Genomic DNA, 22,093 nt, shown 5'->3' on the forward strand with positions numbered 1-22,093 from the left:
GATTCAGTTTTCCATTTACTTTGTGGTTTTCTGACCAAATTTCAGTTCTGTACTATTGTTTTGCTATGTTTAATTGCTAACTACACCCATCTCAAATGCCATACTTTACTTCTATTTATGCTTTCATTTTTATTTGTCTATGCTCTTGTGTTTCTTTATTTCATTTTTTTTAAAACTTTGTTTAGGCCTTAGAAGACAACATCATCAATCATAATAAACATTTACACCAGGCTGTTAGCATTGGCCAGTCCTTAAAGGTTTTGAGCTCCAGAGAGGATAAAGATATGGTGCAGAATAAATTAGACTCCTCTCAAGTATGGTACATTGAGATTCAAGAGAAAAGTAACAGCAGGTCTGAGCTCCTCCAGCAGGCCTTATGTAATGCTAAGATTTTTGGGGAAGATGAAGTTGAGTTGATGAATTGGCTGAATGAAGCACATGACAAACTGAGCAAGCTCTCAGTTCAGGATTACAGCACCGAGGGCCTTTGGAAGCAGCAGTCTGAACTTCGGGTATTTTGATTTATTTTTTAATTTCAGTTGTCATTATTTTCTCATTCTTCCTTATTTCTTTTATGTATTATTTTATGTTCATTATCATTTAGAATCGCTGTGGTCAAAAGACTATCTGTGACTTTGGCTACTTTTAATGAAGTCGCTTTTCAAAAGAGTTTGTCTTTATCCAATAGCTGGATTTCCCACCCCTTACTTCCTATTTTATCATTACTATGGAGATCCATAACTTATACTCCAATATCTCTGCATAATCCATTTTAATGGAACACTAAATCTTTTAGGAAAAGGAGAAAGCTATGGATTATGGTAGATGAATATGGGGCATATAGTTAAGTAGTACAAAGAGGATGGGGTGAATGTGGGGATATAACATAATTTGAAAGTATGAGATGCTTATTCTAATGTCTTTATGAAATTTTATAAATTTTTCTGACATTAACTACTATGTTTATTTCTTTGCCCCTCCCTTTACCCACACATAAAAATGGCATCTGTGTTTTAGGTTCTGCAAGAGGATATCCTACTCAGAAAACAAAATGTAGATCAGGCATTACTAAATGGTCTAGAACTACTTAAGCAAACGACAGGTGAGATATCTTGCAAATAACATAATCACTCATTTCACATATTGCATTAATTTCAAAAAATATTTTAAGCATGAAGTGAAAATAGAACACTTCATAATTTTGATGCCACTCCAATACTTCATTCTGGAGAATGCTTTGAAGACCAGTGGGGAAGGGGGTTGGAATATGATCTCACATTTTCTTATGATCTTACTTAGGTTCTTTATGTGTATTACTCATAACAGTGTGTGTTACTCATAACATAAAACACCCTTGAGGCCAGGAGATAGAAAAAAACCACAATGGATTTACATTAAGTGAGCACATCAGTGGTAGAAATTTATTTTATTTTATTTTATTTTATTTTATTTTATTTTATGACAGACTGTATTTAGTGAAACACACTTTGGTTATAACAGCGCTTTATTTCTCAATCCTTGAACTAACTAAGTAAATGGACACAAAATAACTTGTTTTAGTAACTCCATTGAGTTATAGAAAAGTTAAATTTTACTTGTATTCAGTTAAGCATATATCTATGGTGGGGGCAGTTAGCATCATTATCTGCTAAAGGAATTCTATAGATTAGAACCTACTTATTAGGAGTCAGAAACTAAAGATAGTTTCCCTGTTTGAAAATGAGATAGAGGCAAGTTAGAATCCCCTGGAAAAGGGCAGTTTAGTTTATTTTCCTAAATTATGTTAAATATTAAGCAAAATAAAATATTAATAAATAAGTATAAATACGTGTAATTATATACATATGCCAGACACAGTCTTCTTTTTTTAATTGTCACCAAGGTTACCACTGAGGCTTGGTGCATACTCAGCAAATGTACTGCTCCTAGTGTCCATCCCCTGCCTCTTTTTTTCTTTATTTGATAGCACAGAGAAAAATTGAGAGTGGGGAGGGGGAGATAAGAGAGGGAGAGAGGCAAAAGATAACTATAGTAATTGCTTCACCACTTATGAAGCATCTCCCCTACAGGTAGAGAGCCAGGGCTCAAAGCCAGGTCATTGGGCGTGGTAACCTGTGCTTAACCAGGTGCGCCACCACCCAGACTCAGTTCTATGTACTCTGTAAATATAAAGTCATTAAATTTTCTTTACCCACCAGATACTTACGATTTCATAAGGTTTTATTTAGATTCTATTTATACACCTAAGTAATGATGACTAGCCAATGGCACAGAATGGTTACATATCTTATAGACATTAACCATGAAGTTATTGAACTCAGGCAATTTTTAACTCTTATACTTAAAAACTGAAAACATCATATAGATAGATGCAAAGATGATGCTTTCCACATAATGGAGGGCACTGTAACTCCTTCCGGTCTTCTTCTTCTTCTTTTCTTTTTTTGCCTCCAGGGTTACTGTTGGGGCTCGGTGCCTGAACTAGGAATCCACTGCTTCTGGAGGCTATTTTTTTCCCTTTTGTTGCCCTTGTTCTTCTATTGTTGTTGTGGTTATTACTGTTGTTGTTACTGATGTCGTTGTTGGCTAGGACAGAGAGAAATGAAGAGCGGAGGGGAAGACAGAGAGGGGGAGAGAAAGATAGACACCTGCAGACCTGCTTCACTGCTTGTAAAGCTACCCCCTGCAGGTGGGGAGCTGGGTGCTCAAACCGGATCCTTACACTGGTCTTTGCACTTAGTGTCATGTGCGCTTAACCCGCTGCACTACCACCTGACACCCCCCCCCCCCCCCCAGTCTTCATTTTTGTGGCTTTAAACTGAGATTTGCCAGAAATCCTGAGAAAGATTAAAACCTAGAAAAGTTTTCTCTTGAGTCAGGTCTTCCTTAGGGGAGAAAAAAATTTCTCCAGAAAATTTCATTTATGTATAGTATCTGACAAGTCCCCTCCCCTTTATTTTCCTTTCATGAGATATAATATGCCTTTAACATTACAGGTGATGAAGTTTTAATAATTCAAGATAAGTTAGAAGCCATTAAAGCAAGGTACAAAGACATTACTAAATTAAGCATGGATGTAGACAAGACTCTGGAACAGGCATTGCAGCTTGCAGTGCAACTGCATTCCACACATGAAGAACTCTGCACCTGGCTGGACAAAGTTGAGGTAGAATTGAGTTCATATGAGTCTCAGGATCTGAAAGGGGAAGCAGCAAGCCAAGCACAAGCAAGACAAAAGGTATGCTCTGATGGAATACATTTTGAATCAGTTTTTTATCTTCCAGGCAGTCTTCTTCACACATACATGACATGATACGTGTTTTCTATATGTAGTATGTAGGATGGCTAGCCTGATAAGCAGGGGCTTGGCAGAATTTGACAACAGATCAACAGTTGAAGCATTTAAGAGCCCAGAGATTAAACACTTATTTCCAGAGGTTGTTTTTGTTTTGTTTTGTTTTTGCTTCCAGGGTTATCACTAAGGCTTGGTGCCTGTACTACAAATCCACTGCTGCTGGAGGCCAGGATTTTCCATTTTTGTTGCCCTTGTGGTTATTAATGTTGTTTTTGGGTGGGACAGAGAGAAATCAAGAGAGGAGGGGAAGACAAAGAGGGGGAGAGAAAGATAGACACCTGAAGACCTGCTTCACCACTTTTGAAGCAATCCCCTTGCAGGTGGGGAGCCGGGGGCTCAAACTGGCATCCTGCACTTTTTTTCGTGCACTTTCAGCCATGTGCGCTTAACCCTCTGCGCTATCTCCTATTTCCGGAGTTTTATCTTTGGAGTATGACACCAACTGATGAAAAACAACAATAAAAACATTATTGTTTCAGATTTATTCTGGGTAACTATTCTTTTAAAAATATTTTATTTATTTACTTATTGGATAGAGACCAGAGAGAAATTGACAGGGGAGGGAGAGAGTGGACGGGAAAAGAAATGAAAGGGAGAAAGAGAGACACCAGCAGGACTACTTAATCACTCCTGAAGCTTTCTCCTTACAGATGGAAACCAGGGGCTTGAACCTCAGATTGTTGCACATTGTAACATGTGTGATCAACTGGGTGTACCACTTGCCAACCCTGGGATAACTATTTTTAAAGAATAAACATATAGTATGAGTTGGCTTTACTGATTACATTGCACAAGACTGTGCCAGTCATTTTTTTCCCCCTGAGATAGCAGCCTCTGCTTTCGTCATTCCTAAAGTAAGATCATGTGCAGGTAGAAGTAAGCTAGTAAAGTTAGGTTCCCTCTACCCATGATGCAACATTTTAATTAAATTTCATTGATATAATATTGTCATGTTGAAAAATGAGAAATTATTAGGACTTCTCAGGAAACACTTTTCTTCATGCAAAATTCAGTTTTGAACTGAAACTAAGAGGCCAGTGAATCCCTTTAATTGCCTGCAAAGGACTTTATCCACTAAGTCAGTTAAGGGAGAAATCTTTTCAAATTCAAGCATTACCCAACAGATTTGTATTTTAATCCCGTTTTCAGGAACTGAAGAGGGAAGCTAAAAACAGCAAAGCTTTATTGGATTCCCTTAATGAAGTGAGCAGTGCTTTACTGGAGCTGGTGCCATGGAGGGCAAGGGAAGGGCTTGAAAAAATGGTCACTGAGGACAATGACCGCTATAGAGTAGTGAGTGACACTATCACTCAGAAGGTGGAGGAGATCGATGCTGCCATTCTGAGATCACAGCAGGTAGGAGCAACTGGCTTGTTGTTTAGACAATAAATATTCTTCAGTTGTTTTCAGAACCTTTACCTCAACAAAGGTCTCTGAATAGTGTTACCATTAATTCGTTATGCCTCACAAATGGAAGGAGGGATTAAAAGAAAAAAGAATTTGATGGGTTTACATGGACATCTAAGTGCCAGTGCCAGTGCAGAGCTAATCTGTACATTGTTAACAGCCATCTGCCTCATTGTTTCCCTGACTTAACCTTATTACATCAGTCACTGGAAAGATCAGCCTCACTTTCTAAACAAAATGTCTTTTGTCTACATATATGAATATTTCTGATGCTAATTTTATGCTTTAGCTAAATCTACTCTGTATGTTAGTAAACATTTTGAGTTAGCATATAAGTTAATAGTAATGTCATGTATGTAGAGCTATAGTAAACAGGCTAATTTCTTTTTTTTTTTATTTTAAAGATTTATTTATTTTAGGAAATAGAAGCAGAACAGCACTCCGGCATAGGTGATGCCAAGGAGAGAACCTTGAGTTTCACAGATGCAAATTACCTCAGTGGTTGCAATCATTTTAATTTTATTTATTTTTTATTTTTTTTTTATAAAAGGGGAACATTGATAAAACCATAGGATAAGAGGGGTACAGCTTTGCACAATTCCCGCCACCAGACCTCTATATACCAACCCCTCCCCTGATAGCTTTCCTACTCTTTAACCCTCTGGGAGTATGGACCCAAGATCATTGTGGAATGCAGAAGGTTGAAGGTCTGGCTTCTGTAATTGCTTCCCCACTGAACATGGGCATTGACAGGTCGATCCATTCTCCCATCCTGGGGAGACTATTTTCTTTTAAAAAAATTTATTATATTTATTTTACCTTTTGTTGCCCTTGTTGTTTTTTATTATCGTTGTAGTTTTTATTGTTGTTATTGATGTCATTGCTGTTGGATAGGACAGAGAGAAATGGAGAGAGGCAGGGAAGGCAGAGAAGGGAGAGAAAAGTAGACATCTTCAGAGCTGCTTCATCGCCTATGAAATGACTCCCCCGTCCTGACACTTTGTACCACATGCGCTTAACCCGCTGTGCTACCGCCCAACTCCCCAGACTATTTTCTTTTTTTTTTTTTTTTTTTTAATTTTTTATTTCAGAAAGGATTAGTGAACAAAAACATAAGGTAGGAGGGGTACAACTCCACACAATTCCCACCACCCAATCCCCATAACCCACCCCCTCCCATGGTAGCTTTCCCATTCTCTAGCCCTCTGGGAGCATGGACCAAGGGTCGTTGAGGGTTGCAGAAGGTAGAAGGTCTGGTTTCTGTAATTGCTTCCCCGCTGAACATGAGCGTTGACTGGTCGGTCCATACTCCCAGTCTGCCTCTCTCTTTCCCTAGTAAGGTGTGTCTCTGGGGAAGCTGAGCTCCAGGACACATTGGTGGGGTCTTCAATCCAGGGAAGCCTAGCCAGCATCCTGGTGGCATCTGGAACCTGGTGATTGAAAAGAGAGTTAACATATGAAGCCAAACAATTTGTTGAGCAATCATGGATCCCAAGCTTGGAATAATGGAGAGGAAGTGTTAGGGAGGTACTCACTGCAAACTCTAGTGTACTACTGCTTTCAGGCATATATTTTGCAGTAGTTGATGGATACGTGTGCACATAAGCTCTCTCTCACAGAAACTGGTGTATATCTAGGTTATGGGACTTTGTTAGAAAGTGAACTACCTGAGATGAAATTAGAGTGTACTATTAAAGGAAAGGTCTCACCCGAGTAATGAAGCTGAAGGGTTGTCATTCCACACGTGAAGTCTCTGGATACAGTCTGAGGTGAAGCATGTTGAGATGGCAATCGTTGCTTTGGTTAGGTTGTGATAGGCAGGTGCAATATTATTTGGTTTGGATTGGGAGATGCATACGAGAAAGTGGGCCCTATCCAAGGGTTCCAGGACTGGGGGAAGTAGGGGCTCTATAGTGGAGAAGTGAGGTTCCTGCTGACTAAGGGTTCAAAAAGACAATCAATAGTTAATGTTATCATCACATTATTTGGTAATTGGGTTAACTTTGAAAAGTCCTTTTGTGAGGGTTTCCTGTACAGTACCCAGTATCTTGTATATAGCTGTGCTATTGGTTGCTTCTGATCTACTTGGTCTAGGCTTTTGAGAGAGTCTGCATATCAATTACACAGCCTATATATTAAAAACATTCAGTTTGTGTTTTGAAAAACTTTGAGACATACAATTAATTTTCCCCCTCTCATATTAGTGATTCCCCCTCTCATATTAGTGATTTATATGACTACATTTTACTAGGAGTGTACATAAACACCTTTCCCACCACCAAAAACTGTGACCCATCCCTCTCACCCACCCCCACCCACCACTGGCCCAGGAAGCTACATGTCTACCCCTCACCACTGGGTTTTTACTTTGGTGCCCTACTTACAATTTAATCAGGTCCTGCTTTTAGTTTCCCTTTCAGATCTTCTTAGTCAACTTCTGTTGATGAGTGGGATCATCCCATACTCCTCTTTATCTTTCTGACTTAGTTCACTTAGCATAATTCCTTCTAGCTCTGTCCAAGATGGGTCAGAGAAGGTGGGTTCATTGTTCTTGATAGCTGCATAGTATTCCATTGTGTATATATACCACAGCTTTCTGAGCCACTCATCTGTTGTTGGGCACCTGGGTTGCTTCCAGGTTTTAGCTATTATGAATTGTGCTGCTATGAACATAGGAGTACACACCTCTTTTTGGTTGGGTGTTATGGAGTCCTTGGGGTATAACCCCAGGAGAGGAATTACTGGGTCATATGGAAGGTCCATGTCTAGCCTTCTGAGAGTTTTCCAGACTGCTCTCCACAGAGGCTGTACCAATTTACATTCCCACCAGCAATGTAAAAGGGTTCCTCTGTCCCCACATCCTCTCCAGCATTTGTTGCTGCTGCCCTTTTTGATGTATGCCATTCTTACAGGAGTGAGGTGGTATCTTAGTGTTGTCTTAATTTGCATTTCTCTGACAATCAGTGACCTAGAGCAGTTTTTCATATGTTTGTTAGCCTTTTGGATCTCCTCTGTGGTGAATGTTTTGTTCATTTCCTCTGCCCATTTTTGGATGGGGTCATTTGCTTTTTTGGTGCTCAGTTTGCTGAGCTCTTTATATATTTTGGTGATTAGTTTCTTGTCTGATGTCTGGCATGTGAAGATCTTCTCCCATTCTGTGAGGGGTCTCTCTGTTTGTTTAATATTCTTTGGATGTGCAGAAGCTTTTCAATTTGATGTAGTCCCATTGATTGGTTTGTTTCTGCTTTAGTCTTCCTTGCAATTGGGTTTGATTCATCAAAGATGTCCTTGAGGTGTATGTGGGAAAGTGTTTTACCAATGTTTTCCTCTAAGTATTTGATTGTTTCTGGTCTGACATCTAGGTCTTTGATCCATTTGGAGTTGATTTTTGTTTCTGTGAGATAAAGTGGTTCAATTTCATTCTTCTGCATGTTTCAACCCAGTTTTCCCAGCACCATTTATTGAAGAGAGCCTCCTTTTTCCATTTAATCCTTTGGGCCCCCTTATCAAAGATTAGATGCCCATAGGTGTTGGGATTTACTTCTGGGCTTTCAATTCTGTTCCACTGGTCTGTGTGCCTATTTTTGTTCCAGTACCATGCTGTTTTGATGATGATGGCTTTATAATATTGTTTAAGGTCTGGGAGTGTGATGCCTCCATTTCTGTTTCTTTTCCTTAAGATGGTTTTGGCAATTCTAGGTGTTTTCAGGTTCCAGATAAATGATTGTAGTGTTTGTTCTATTCTCTTAAAGAAGCTTGGTGGAACTTTGATGGGTATTGCATTAAATTTGTATATGGCTCTGGGGAGAATATTCATTTTGATGATATTTATTCTTCCAATCCATGAGCATGGGATATCTTTCCATTTCTTGGTATAAGTTTCTATCTCCTTGAGTAGCGACTCATAGTTTTCAGTATACAAGTCTTTCACTTCTTTGGTCAACTTTATTCCTAGGTATTTGATTGATTTTGCTGAAACAGTAAATGGGAGTGATTTCTGGATGTCTTCTTCTTCAGATTTAGTGTTTGCATAAAGAAATGCCACTGATTTTTGTACATTGATTTTGTAGCCTGATACCTTGCTATATTGCCTAATAACTTCCAGTAATTTTCTACTGGGTTCTTTAGGTCTTTCTATGTATACTATCATATCATCTGCAAATAGTGAGAGCTTGACTTCTTCCCTTCCAATCTGTATCCCTTTGATTTCTTTCTCTTGCCTGATTGCTATGGCAAGAACTTCCAGTACTATGTTGAAGAGTAACGGTGACAGTGGACAGCCCTGTCTAGTCCCCGATCTGAGGGGGAATTCTTTCAGCTTCTGTCCATTGAGTATGATGTTGGCTGTAGGTTTGCTATATATAGACTCCACTATCTTGAGGAATTTCCCATCTATTCCCACTTTTTGTAGAGTTTTGAGCATGAATGGGTGTTGGATTTTGTCAAAGACTTTCTCTGCATCTATTGAGATAATCATGTGGTTTTTGGCTTTGCTTTTATTGATGTGGTGAATGACATTGATTGACTTACGGATGTTGAACCAGCCTTGCATTCCTGGGATGAATCCCACTTGGTCATGATGAACAATCTTTTTGATGTGTTGCTGTATCCGGTTGGCCAAGATCTTGTTTAATATTTTGGCATCTGTGTTCATCAGAGATATTGGTCTGTAGTTTTCCTTTTTTGTTCTGTCCCTATCAGCTTTTGGTATCAGGGTGATGTTGGCTTCATAAAAGGTGGAAGAGAGTATTCCTGTTTCTTCAATCTTATGGAATAGCTTAAGAAGTATGGGTATTAACTGTTTCCTGAAAGTTTTGTAGAATTCGTTTGTGAAGCCATCTGGTCCAGGACTTTTGTTGTTGGGGAGATTCTTAATAACGGTTTCAATTTCTTTGTCTGTGATTGGTGCATTTAGATTTTGTAGTTCTTCTTGGTTCAGTTTTGGAAGTGCATAGGTTTCTAGGAATTGTTCCATTTCTTCCAGATTCTCTAGTTTGTTGGCATATAGTTCTTTATAGAAGTTTCACAGGATTCTCTGGATTTTGGTGGTGTCAGTGGTGATATCTCCTCCATCGTTTACAATTCTATTAATTTGAGTCTTCTCTCTTTTTTGTTTGGTGAGTCTGGCTAGGGGTTTGTCAATTTTGTTTAATCTTTCAAAGAACCAACATTTGGCTTCATTGATGTTTTGTATGGTTCTTTTATTTTCGATGTTGTTTATTTCTGCTCTAACTTTAGTGATTTCTGTCCTTCTGGTTGCTTTATTGTTCCTTTGTTCCTTTGTTCCTCTTCCTCTAAGTCCTTGAGGTGTGCAGTAAGGTCATTCATTTGGGCTTCTTCTTGGTGTTTAATATGTGATTGTATGGCTATAAGTTTCCCTCTCAGTACTGCTTTAGCTGTGTCCCAAATATTTTGATAGGTTGTGTCTTCATTTTCATTAGTTTCCAGGAACATTTGAATTTCCTGTTTGAGTGAGTCTCTGACCCAGTGGTTCTTAAGGAGCATGTTGTTTAGTTTCCAAATTCTATGTCTTTTAATAATTTTCCGTTTGTTGTTAAATGTTAGTTTTACTCCACTGTGGTCTGAGAAGATACTTGGGATGATTTCAGTGCTCTTGAATTTATTGATGCTGTCTTTGTGGCTTAACATGTGGTCTATCCTTGAGTATGTGTTATGTGGATTTGAAAAGAAGGTGTATTCCAGTTTTTTGGGGTGGAGGAGTCTGAAAATGTCCAAGAGGTCTAGTCTGTCAATCTCTTCATTCAATTCTCTTGTATCTTTATTGGTTCTCTGCTTTGTTGATCTGTCTAAATGTGAGAGTGGGGTATTGAAGTCTCCCACTATTATTGTATTACTATTGATGTATTTTTGAAATTCTTTCAGTAGATGCTTAATGTATTTAGATGGTCCCTCGTTGGGTGCATAGGTGTTAATAATTGTTAAGTCTTCTTGGCTTAATGATTGATCCTCTAATCATTATGTAATGTCCTTGCCTATCTTTTATTACTTTATTTAATTTAAAATCTATCGTGTCTGAGATGAGAATGGCTGTTCCTGCCCTTTTTTGTGGTCCGTTAGCCTGTATGATATTTTTCCATCCTTTCACTTTAAGTCTGTGTTTATCTTGTTGTGACAGATGGGATTCTTGCAAGCAGCATATGGTTGGGTTATGTTTTCTGATCCATCCCCCCACCCTGTGCCTTTTGATGGGTGAGTTTAAGCCATTGACATTTATTGATATTATGGATTTAATGTATTGTAGTGCCATTGTTCTAAAAAACAATTTGTTTACTCTGATATATTGCAAGTATTATAGTGATGTTCTTGTTTATAAGAGGTCTTTTAGTACCTCTTTCAGGGCCGGCTTGGTGATGGTTGCCTCCTTTAACTGTTGTTTGTCTAAGAAGGTTTTGATCCCTCCATCTAGCTTGAATGAAAGTCTAGCAGGATATATTATCCTTGGTTGAAACTCTTTTTCATTCAGGGCTCGATAGATTTCTTGCCACTCCCTTCTGGCTTTTAGAGTTTGAGTGGAGAAATCTGCAGATAATCTTATGGGTTTTCCCTTGTATGTGACTTTTTGTTTCTCTCTTGCAGCCTTTATGATCCTTTCTTTATCCTTACTTCTTCTCATTGTGACTATGATGTGTCTTGGTGTCTTCAGGTCTGGGTTGATTCTGTTTGGTACTCTCTGGGCCTCTTGAACCTTGATATCCTTTCTGTTATTCAGGTCTGGGAAGTTTTCTTGTATTATTTCCTCTAGAATGTTTGCTTCCCCTTCCTCTCTTTCTTCCTCTGGCAGGCCAATTATACGAATGTTACTTCTTTTGATATCATCCCATATGTCTCTGTTGTTGTTTTCAGTGTCTCTCAATCTCTTTTTAAGCTCTTTCACCTCTTTCTTTGTTTTCTCTAACTCATCCTCTGTCTGACTAATTCTGTTTTCTGCTTCTGTTAGTCTGCAATGCCCGGCGCACTTGCCTTGCCTGGCGCCGCCTGGGAAGTATGGAGCCCCGCTAGTCCGTATCACCTTTACTTTAATTCTTAACCCAAATTAAATTATAATCACCTCTTTGGTGTCACTCCTTATTGACTGGCCTGCTAAAGGCAGAAAATCCTACCGTTGCTGACGATGCGATCAGAGCACTCGCTTTAGCAGCTTCTCAGTCCGCCATCTTCCTCCTCCCCCCCCCAGACTATTCTCTTAAGAGAGGAAGGAAGGAAAAAAGAAAAACTGTTAGATTTTTCTTTTTAAAAAAAAAGGTGATTGGATTGGAGGGGGGGAATAATTTTTGACCTCTTTATGACTCATAAGGTTTACAATTTCTTGAGTTTTCACAGGCATGCAGCCACAACTCCCATAGAAAAACATGAACAATAATTAGGACATTTACAATAAATACTTTGACTAATCTTTATTGAATTCCCTGAGTATTTTATGTTGTCAGACCTCTGTAAAGATTTCTGTGATGGTGTTAGTGTGGTATTTCAGTGTTTTTTTTTTGTTTGTTTGTTTTTTTACAGACTACATGACAGGGTTCAGCTACACAATGTCAGTTTTACAACAGTAGTTATCTATGGTCCCAGGTGCAAGAAAGGGGAGAAGGTCTTTTTTTTAATTTTTTTTTATTGGGGAATTAATGTTTTACATTCAACAGTAAATACAATGGTTTGTACATGCATAACATTCCCCAGTTTCCCATTTAACAATACAACCCCCACTATGTTATCATCCTTTATTTCAGTGTTCTTAAGGGCAAAACTTAGGGATGCGACTAACCTTTTACTAGTACAAACCAAACAAGGCACAAATCAAGCAAACGTGACAACATCCAAAATTAATTTTCAATTTTACTTTTTTTTTTTTTTTTGCCTCTTAAGGTTATTGCTGTAGGTCAGTGCTTGAATAAAAATCCTCTGCTGGGGAGGGGATGGGATAGGGACAGCTGGTGGTGGGAGTTGTATGGAACTGTACCCCCTTATCCTGTGGTTTTCTCAATGTCTCCTTTTTATAAATAAAAAATAAAAATAAATAGATAAATAAAAAATCCTCTGCTCCTGGTGGCGATCATCTCATCCCCCCTTTTTTTCTTTTACTATTCAATAGGATAGAGAGGAATTCAAGTGGCGGGAGAGGGCGAGAAAGATAGGCCTGCTATCTTTCTCTTGTGACTGCTTGTGAAGTGTCCCTGCTACAGCTGGGGAGTTGGGGGTTGGTTCAAACCTTGGTCCTTGTGCTGTGGGTCCTTGCACATTAAATGTGCTTTACTGGGTATGCCACCAGCCATCCCCTCCATTTTGCTTTTCAACAGAGTGCAGCTCAGCTCTGGTTACTGGTGGTGCCAGTGTTCAACCTGGGACTTCTTACATGCAAGTCCTTTGTAGTATTTCTGTGTGTCTGTTGCCCCTCAAAACTAATTTTGGAATATTGCTTTAAAGTGCAATTTTCCTAGCTTTCTAAGGTAGAATGTTTCACTTCTTGATTTAATACTATGCTCCAACTTAATGAAATACAATGATAGCAAAAGCCCTGCTTAAGAAAATTTTCTGAGAGAGGGCATTCATGCCAGAGGAATGTACTTGCATGACTATTGTTAATGTTTGAATGGATCTGTATGCCCTGTATGTAGCAAAGTGAATGCATTTATTTCTGAAATAAAGTTCAACTATTTGAAAATAATGATTTTTTTTCATCAAAATTTATTTGGACACTTCAGAATTGGCAGTTGAAACTTCTTTAAATAGTAAGAATAGTATTCTGTATGCTTGGAAATGAGGTTTTCTTGACTATGGTTGGTTAGTTCCATGAAGTCAGGCCTTTAAGGGCAAACTGATAGACTGAGCCTGTATTTACTAGTAAACTCTGCTAATGTTACTAATTGTAGCCCCGTGCTGTATAAACAAGCAAGCAAGCAAGCAAAACGACTGCCTGCTTCTCACAGTATGTGCCATTATCTAGTTTACAACTACATATTTCAGCTGCTTTGCATCTTAAGCCCACGCAAAGTAAGATATCTTGGTTGACTTTCTTTGTCTAAGTGCAAATTGAACTAAATGAACTGTGTGGAGTTGGTAATAGTTTTGCATAAAAGATGCTCAGGCTATAGCCACAGTCCTTTTCTAAAACATTAGAGCAAATTATAGACCTTTACTGCTTATAAGTGCAAAATGTACAGTTGTCTAAAATTGCTAAATTGTGTGTATCTTGGATTTCTAGGCAGTCTTCAGTAGTTTTAGTTGCTTGGCTTACTTTAATAGATCCTAACAACCCCAATGTAAAGGCACATAGGTGATTGGGGGAATTAAAGTAAACAACTCATTAGATTATTAAGAATCAGTCTTGGGGAAAAATAACACCTGTTTCTTTTAAATAACTAGAAGGAAACCTTCCCCAAGGGAAGTGAGTTTTGTTTAAACCTTCCAGGTGTTTGGAATAGGAAAATATTGGCTGTGCTAGGAATGATAATAAGCAAAATGGAAGGAAATGCTAATCAAAAGAAAGTGATAAGGCCCTCAGCTAAGGGAAGGGAGTAAAAGTATGTCCTTATGGTTAAGGTTCACTTATCACTCAGGCATAAAACCCTATTTTCAGCTAAAAGGGACTTAAAGTAAATATAAAAGTAATTTGTCACAGAACAAAGATATGCTTAAATAGTGAGTTATTGGCTGTTGACTTATTGGAGTCATTTTCATTGAAATCACATGAATATTCTGAGTTTATGAAGCCTAAGCTGCATACACACACAAGTAATGTTAAATGGGGACCAAAAGTAGTGTTAGTTACTGGGATTAGACCAAAGTCTGAATCTCAGATCTAGCATTTACCAACGGTTTTCTCTGGTAAACCTAAATTTTCTCAGATGTAAATGGAGTTCATGGTAATAGTCACATCATATAATAATAATATAATATGACATTAATAATAATATTATGACATATTATATTATTAAAATAAGGAAATATTGCTTGTTCAGTATTTAAAACAATGTAGTTAGTAGAATGCTGGCTATGACTGAGTATTTTCCAGTAATATTTAGAAGAGTCTATTGTATACCTTTCACTACATGGTAGAAAATTTCTGAAATGTTACTTGAACCATACTAGAAGTTATAGTATCTAAGGCTGGTAGAAGAACTCCACTGATGACACCAATTAAAACATTATCTGGGAGAGTCAGGTGGTAGCGCAGCAGATTGAGTGCATGTGGCACAAAGTGTAAGGATGCCAGTTCGAGCCCCCGGCTCCCCACCTGCAGGAGAATCGCTTCACAGGCCATGAAGCAGGTCTGCAGGTGTCTGTCTTTCTCTCTCCCTCTGTTTTCCCCTTTTCTCCCCATTTCTCTCTGTCCTATCTAACAATGACGACATCAATAACAACAATAACTACAACAATAGAAAAAAAAAGCAACAAAAGAGAAAATAAATAAAACTAAAAAAAAATCTGGAATCCAGTTGTGAGATGCTATAGTTACTTACAATTTATTTGAAATCAGTATTTGCAATATGTAAGCAATATGTATGAACAGTTGTTTATTAAAATTTACTCTAGTAATCTCACTCTTCATGTTGTTCACATGTAAAATGAGCAATTTTATGGTCTGTGCGAAATATACACATTAACTAGCCATTTTAATAAGTCATGGTAATAAAATAGTTGATTTTATTGTAATAGCTTCTTTTAAAACCCTGTGGCTATTCCATTTGTTGCTGAACAGTAAATATTTGCATATTTAATTTGAAAAACTCTTAAAAGACAGAAGGAAATGCTCTGCTTGACTCCTTGTTTTCTTTTAGTATAGCAAATATTTGTCTTGGTTAAAGAAACTGAGTTTCAGCTTTCCATTTTGGCAATTTGGGTTGTATCCTCATGCTGTTTTTCATTGGATACTTTTTTAAAAAGTAAGGTAGTCATAGTATTAAACTAATATTAATAGAAACATCCTGGATTTATTAGGACTGCTATGAAATTACTAAAAATAGTTTGAACACAACTACATGAGTTGTATGTTACTTTTTTCAGTGACACTAGGAGTAAAAAATAATGACTGTTTAATTTTATTCAGATACCTTGAACTATTTGTACCATTTCTACTCAAGTGGAAAGACCTGGATTGTTTTCCTTAATTTTGGCTTCTAAGTGAATCAATCACATAGTAATCTTTAGTCTTTGTTTACTCATGCATTATTTGGTGAAGAAGAAAGCAGCTGGGCTCAATGTATATACAAACATTTACAATAATTTTATGATGTTAGTATGCCTTTTTACTCCTATATGTATATTTTTTAGTGAATTGAAACCATAACAACACTCAGTATTATGGCAGGTTACTACTGGCAATTTGCTTTCTTAGGATCAAGGCAAGTTCACCTGTAAAGTTGAAAAATATTTTTAAATAAATTATGTTCTTGTTGGTGAGGGTAGAACAAAACTCTGCTTGTGATAAATTGTTCTACCTAGAGGGCAAAAGTTTGGCAGTACTTATCAAAAAGAGGAAATAGAAAACAGTAACTTTAAGCAGTTAATCATACACTTTTGCACAGATTCACATGCAGTCATAAGAAGTAATAGAAATCCTACTGTACCTCTTACCAACTAGGAGCTTGCAAAATTAGGAGTATAATATCACTAGTAGGCTACTGGCATTGATGTAGTCAAAATCCAGAACATCTTCATCACCAAACAGATTCTTCATATTGCCCACATTCTTTTTCAATTTGATTCCTTTCTTAAACTGCTAGCAAAATTGGTCTTCATTTCTATAATTCTTTTGATTAGAGAACAATAATGAAAATCCTAAGTATCCTAAGGCCTCTTTTAACACCACTCCTAACATCACTCAGAAGACAGGGAGAAGAAAACTCACTACAATTTGGTAGAGATGAAACATTAAGCACTTCACATGGCCTCCACTGAGACTGTGGGCAGGGACCTTGTTTGTGGAAATGAAGTTCCAGCTCCCACTTGATTTTTCTAACATACCTCTAGCTGGGTCACCTGGTTATTATGGCCTGGTGAGGGTGGAAACTAGGTTCTGCATTCTGAAAGCCTTTCTTGATATGGGTTTATCTGAGGTGACACTTTTTTCCTTTAGTGTTTACTTATATTATAGAATGGTTATTGTCTAACAATTTTTGTTTTGGAAGACTGCCCTTTTCCTGGTTTTCTGGCAAGAGATAGCAAATTTTCTTTGGGTTTTTGTCTATACCTTTTGGTGTTTCTGGATTGCCAGTTTTGTTCAGTACCCAATCTAGAGAATAAGGCAAAATGAAAAGACAGAGCTCAGCACTGTGTTTTTCTTTGGGTTCCAAACACTCTTGCAGTTTTTGTCTCTTCCCTCTGCTGAGCCATCTGTTATATGTGTTATATAAATGCTGAAGGAGGTTGATATACTAATGAAGAAAAAAGAAAAAGTTCATCTTTCCCTAAGTCTGCATAGTGTGAAAAATACATACAAATTATTGAATCATTTGTTCCCTTAAATGTAAATCAATTTACCATATATAGATGTAAATAAACAGTAGGAATAAGTGTGTATATGCATGTATATATTCTTAGATATGAATGATGAATTTATACCAGGTATCTTGACCAAAAAAGAGTACAAATTATTTTCCAGTAGGCCTTTCTATCTCCATCTTTCACTCCCTTTAACCAATTTTTTCTACCCTCATCAGAACTTCCAGGTTATCTGGAAAAATTAGAACTTCTGGAAGGACTTGAATACTCACAATGTTTAGGTCTATTAAATATTTGAGATGATTGTTAGCTACTGTTTATTACTGGTGCTTATGGTGTTACTTGCCCATTTTATTCACTGTAATCTTTGCAGTATTTTAACTGATGCAAGGCATCAAAAATATTCTTGCCTTTCACTTGGTAGTCATCTTCTTGGAGATACCAGCAGAAATATATATGTAATAATATTCATGTCAGCAATATTTACAGGGGGTCACTTCACAAAGGTGAAGCGTGTCTGCAGGTGTCTATCTCTCTCTCCTCTTCTCAATCTTCCCCTCCTCTCTCCATTTCTTTCTGGCCTATCCAACAACAATACTACTAACAACAATAATGATAACAGCAAAAATAAACAATCAGGGCAACAAAGGGGGAAAAAATAGCCTCTAAGAGCAGTGGATTCATGCCCTACTGATAACCCTAGAGACAAAATAAATAAAATAAAATGTCCTTTAAATAATTTGACATAATTAATTCATAATGAATTCAAAAACAGATTCTAAAACAAGTTCTACAGTACTAATTCAGGTCTTTATAAGTCTTTTCAACTTGTGGAGAAAAATTCTCTAAAAAAGTTATTTTTTAAAAAAAATATTTATTTATTTATTTATTTATTCCCTTTTGCTGCCCTTGTTGTTGTATTGTTGTAGTTATTATTGTTGTTGTTGGATAGGACAGAGAGAAATGGAGAGAGGAGGGGAAGACAGAGAGGGGGAGAGAAAGACACCTGCAGACCTGCAACTCCCCTGCAGGTGGGGAGCTGGAGGCTCGAACCAGGATTCTTCCACCTGTCCTTGCGCTTTGTGCCACCTGCGCTTAACCCACTGCGCTATAGCCCGACTCCCTAAAAATTATTTATTCCAGGTTTTAATATTTTCCTGTGTCTTTTCCTTTGCTTTGTGGGTGTCTTTCATGTGCATAAATTACTTTCATGATCTAAAAAAATAAAAATCTCTTTAAATTTTTGCTTTCTGCTGTTATTAAACTAGATGATAAATGGTAAATATGAATTAGGGGAGGGTATACTCTGCATATGAGAAACTTTATATATGTGTTTATGTGTGCATGCAATGTTGTAAATAAATTGTATTGTTTTCCTCTTTTTGCTATGACTCTTTGATATGTTAAAAGTCTAGAGTCATTTGGGGACCGGTGGTGGCACACTTGGCTGAGCGCATGTGTGCAAGGACCCAGGTTCGAGACCCTATCCCCACTTGAAGGTGGAAAATTTTGCAAATGGTGAAGAAGTGTTTCAGGTGTCTGTCTGTTTCTCTCCCTACCTACCGTCCCTCTTCCCTCTTGATTTCTGACTGTCTCTATCCAATAAATAAATAAAGATAAACTAAAAAATAAATTTAAAAGTTTAGAGTCATAGATGAAATAAATAAAAGGTGGTATCCAACTACTTACTTACTTTTATAGTTGATAACCTAAGGAATTTTCCTAAGGAAAATATTCTTACAGCTACTAGAAAGAAGAAAAAAAAAGATATTGCTAAGTGTCCTAAAATTTGTAATGGCTCAACACATTTTTAGAGCTTATGTTTAATTACCTGGGAAGTTCTCCTTTCTTTACTACTTTCATCATCATTGTGAATTATTTCAGGATGCCAGGGTGAGATAAGATCAAATAATTCCAATTGTATAATAAGGTTACATAAAAAGAAAATTTGATAGGTATTTTTCTGTCATTATTTACAGGAACTTGCTGACAAAATTACTTATCTTTTGTTTAGTTTGACCAGGCAGCTGATGCTGAGTTGTCCTGGATTATTGAAACAGAAAAGAAATTGATATCTCTGGGTGACATCATGCTTGAGCAAGACCAGACTTCTGCTCAACTTCAAGTTCAGAAGGTGAACTCTATTTCCATTTGCATCTGAATATTTGCTAGTGTGCTTCAAGTCTCTAATTTATGTTTGCACATTTACTCTGTGATATCCCTCTAAAAGAATATATTTTTTAACAACTTCATGTAAGTATTTTCATTTTACTAACACATAGTCTCCTTTTTAAATCTTTATTTTGGTAAATCAAAGACATTCACTATGGAGATTTTGAGACACAAAGATATTATTGATGAACTTGTTAAATCTGGACATAAAATTATGACCACCTGCAGTGAAGAGGAAAAACAATCTATGAAGGTATGATTATGTGACTGGTAGTTAGAATTGAATAATCAGCATACAATAAACTTTTAGTCCTAGAAAATCGCCTCTTTTTTGTTTTGTTCATAACAGTTGTTTCAACTAAATCATTAGTTTTTAATAAAACTTTGTCAAGCTCACAGAATAACAATGAAAGGAATACTTTTTAAGAGGGGAGGACAATTTTTTTAAGAGCTATTAATGTTTAAGTCTTTGAAAACTCACACTTTAAGCATTAAATTAATATTAGCTTCATTATTATTAGTATATATCAACTCTTGTTTATAAGCTTCAAAAACTTTTATGCTGAAACTAAAAACGCCTAGGCTGAGCCCCATTCTGAACATTGAAATGCAAAGTGGGAACACTGAGTTGAATAATTAGGTAAATATCCAGTCTATTTAAGTTTGATTATCTTTAAGTAGAAAACCAGCCAGCCTCAATGAAAAAAATTGGTTCTGGACTAACTTGGATAGTGTACTCCACTTATCACATTCACAACCCAATTTCAAGCCCCCACTGCACTGAAAGAATCTTTGGTGCTGTGGTGTCTCTCTCTCTCTCTCTCTCTCTCTCTCTCTCTCAGAACATCAGCCTGGAGTGGCAACAAAAATGGAAAAATTTTAGTCCTATTCATATTCATACATCTGAAAAGCTTAAATAAATTAATGTATATTAATCCTTCTAGTAGGAAAATATCCCATGCACTTCAAAAGAGAATTATATAAATGCCTATGCCTAAAATCACATTTTAAAAGTATGCATTACATTTAAAATATACCCCAGACAAACATTTGAAATGTATACAATGTGTTAATACTTTATCTTCTGTTTATATTCCTCAAGTAACAGTTTTCTTTAATATCTTAGTTATTACATTTGCAAGGGTTCTGTGGATTTATACAATAATCTAGTTCATTATCATTGCCCCTAATTAAGTCAGTATAGTGCAATATTCTACTTTGTTTCTAATCTATGTATTTAATTCTGCTGACTAGCAGTTCCTATTTTAATTTCAATTGTACAAAGAATCAAAAATATTTGTTTTTCTAGACAGTAATGTAAGACTTACCTTTTCACCTAGAGACATTGCAGGAAAGGCTTGGAGGGCGGGGTAGATAGCATAATTGTTCTGTAGAGACTCTCATGCCTGAGGCTCTAAAGTCCCAGGTTCAGTCTTTCATACCACCCTAAACTAGAGCTGAGCACTGCTCTGGTAAAAAGGAATTAAGGGAAGAAGAGAGGGAAAAAAATAATAGTTGGAGAATTTTACTGACTATATGTGAGGAACTCAGTATCTTAAAAAATACAAATTCAGGCAAGGCAGATAATATAATGGTTATGCAAAAAATTTTCTTACCTGAGACTCTGAAGTCCCAGGTTTAATCACGGTCACCACTAGAAACCTGAACTGTTCTGTGCTCTGATAAGATACAGTATAAGTAAGAATTCAAAGCTAGCTATTCATTTATAATCTTTTGATTCCTGTCAGTTAGTATTTTTTAGACTTTCCTTATATCATTAAATCCTATGATTCCTTATTTTGTTTTGTACAAGATTGTAATTGTCTCAGGAATACAATTTCACATCTCCCCAAAATATGTGTTAGCATAAACCCTATGATTTTTGTGTAACAGCAAAGAAACTCCATTGTATGAATATATAATTTATTAGCCTGAACTCCAGTTGTTTAATGCTTAAGATGTTTTCACATATTTTTCTATTTTACATATATGTATATATACTTTGAATGCAAAAGGAATGCATAGTAAATATTAGAATATTATTCAGCCTTAGAAAGAAAATCCTGTCATATGCAATAACATCTACATATGGAGGACTTCTCTTTAATATAAAAATTGTATGTATATCTCATATGTATATAATTGCAGTTAAAATGCTTTGTTCATTTCTTTAACATACATGTCAGACAGATCATTCTAGAGCCTGTGTAATTTTCTAAATACCACAAAAAATCAGTTAATCACAGTAGTACATCATTTTATTACTAGAAAAAATTGGACAACGTATTGAAGAACTATGATGCCATCTGCCAGACAAACTCAGAGAGATATTTACAACTAGAGCGGGCACAGTCTCTGGTTAGCCAGTTTTGGGAAACATATGAAGAACTTTGGCCATGGCTAACTGAAACACAAAGAATCATCTCTCAGCTTCCTGCCCCTGCCCTTGAATATGAAACACTAAGACAACAACAGGAAGAGCATCGGGTAAGCTTGTGTGGAGCAGTGGAGACAGTGATCTTTGCAATAGATTTTCATGTTTGGGACATCACCATAGGTCAGAGCTGAGCTGTACTCTGGTCCAGAAAGGAGAGAGAATTGTGATCTTTTCTGATGTTTTTAAATGCAAATAGATATCTTACATGATTAGGACATTTTAGCAAACCAGTAGTTTGGTCTGCAAAATGTGCTTATCATAGCTGC

At 36.8% G+C, this 22,093-nt stretch overlaps 1 protein-coding gene across 1 annotated transcript in view; it reads left to right on the forward strand.

The window, feature by feature from the left end:
* The window catches only part of LOC103107678 (dystonin), a 552,693-nt gene that overhangs the window by 456,813 nt on the left and 73,787 nt on the right, over positions 1-22,093 (forward strand). Inside the window, 7 exon segments of the mRNA XM_060190003.1 lie at positions 186-512; positions 1,018-1,102; positions 2,997-3,238; positions 4,505-4,711; positions 19,233-19,352; positions 19,536-19,643; positions 21,659-21,877. Of these exon segments, the coding sequence (XP_060045986.1) occupies positions 186-512; positions 1,018-1,102; positions 2,997-3,238; positions 4,505-4,711; positions 19,233-19,352; positions 19,536-19,643; positions 21,659-21,877 (1,308 nt within the window).

Source organism: Erinaceus europaeus, chromosome 4, assembly GCF_950295315.1.
Source record: "Erinaceus europaeus chromosome 4, mEriEur2.1, whole genome shotgun sequence".
Classification (NCBI taxonomy): Eukaryota; Metazoa; Chordata; class Mammalia; order Eulipotyphla; family Erinaceidae; genus Erinaceus; species Erinaceus europaeus.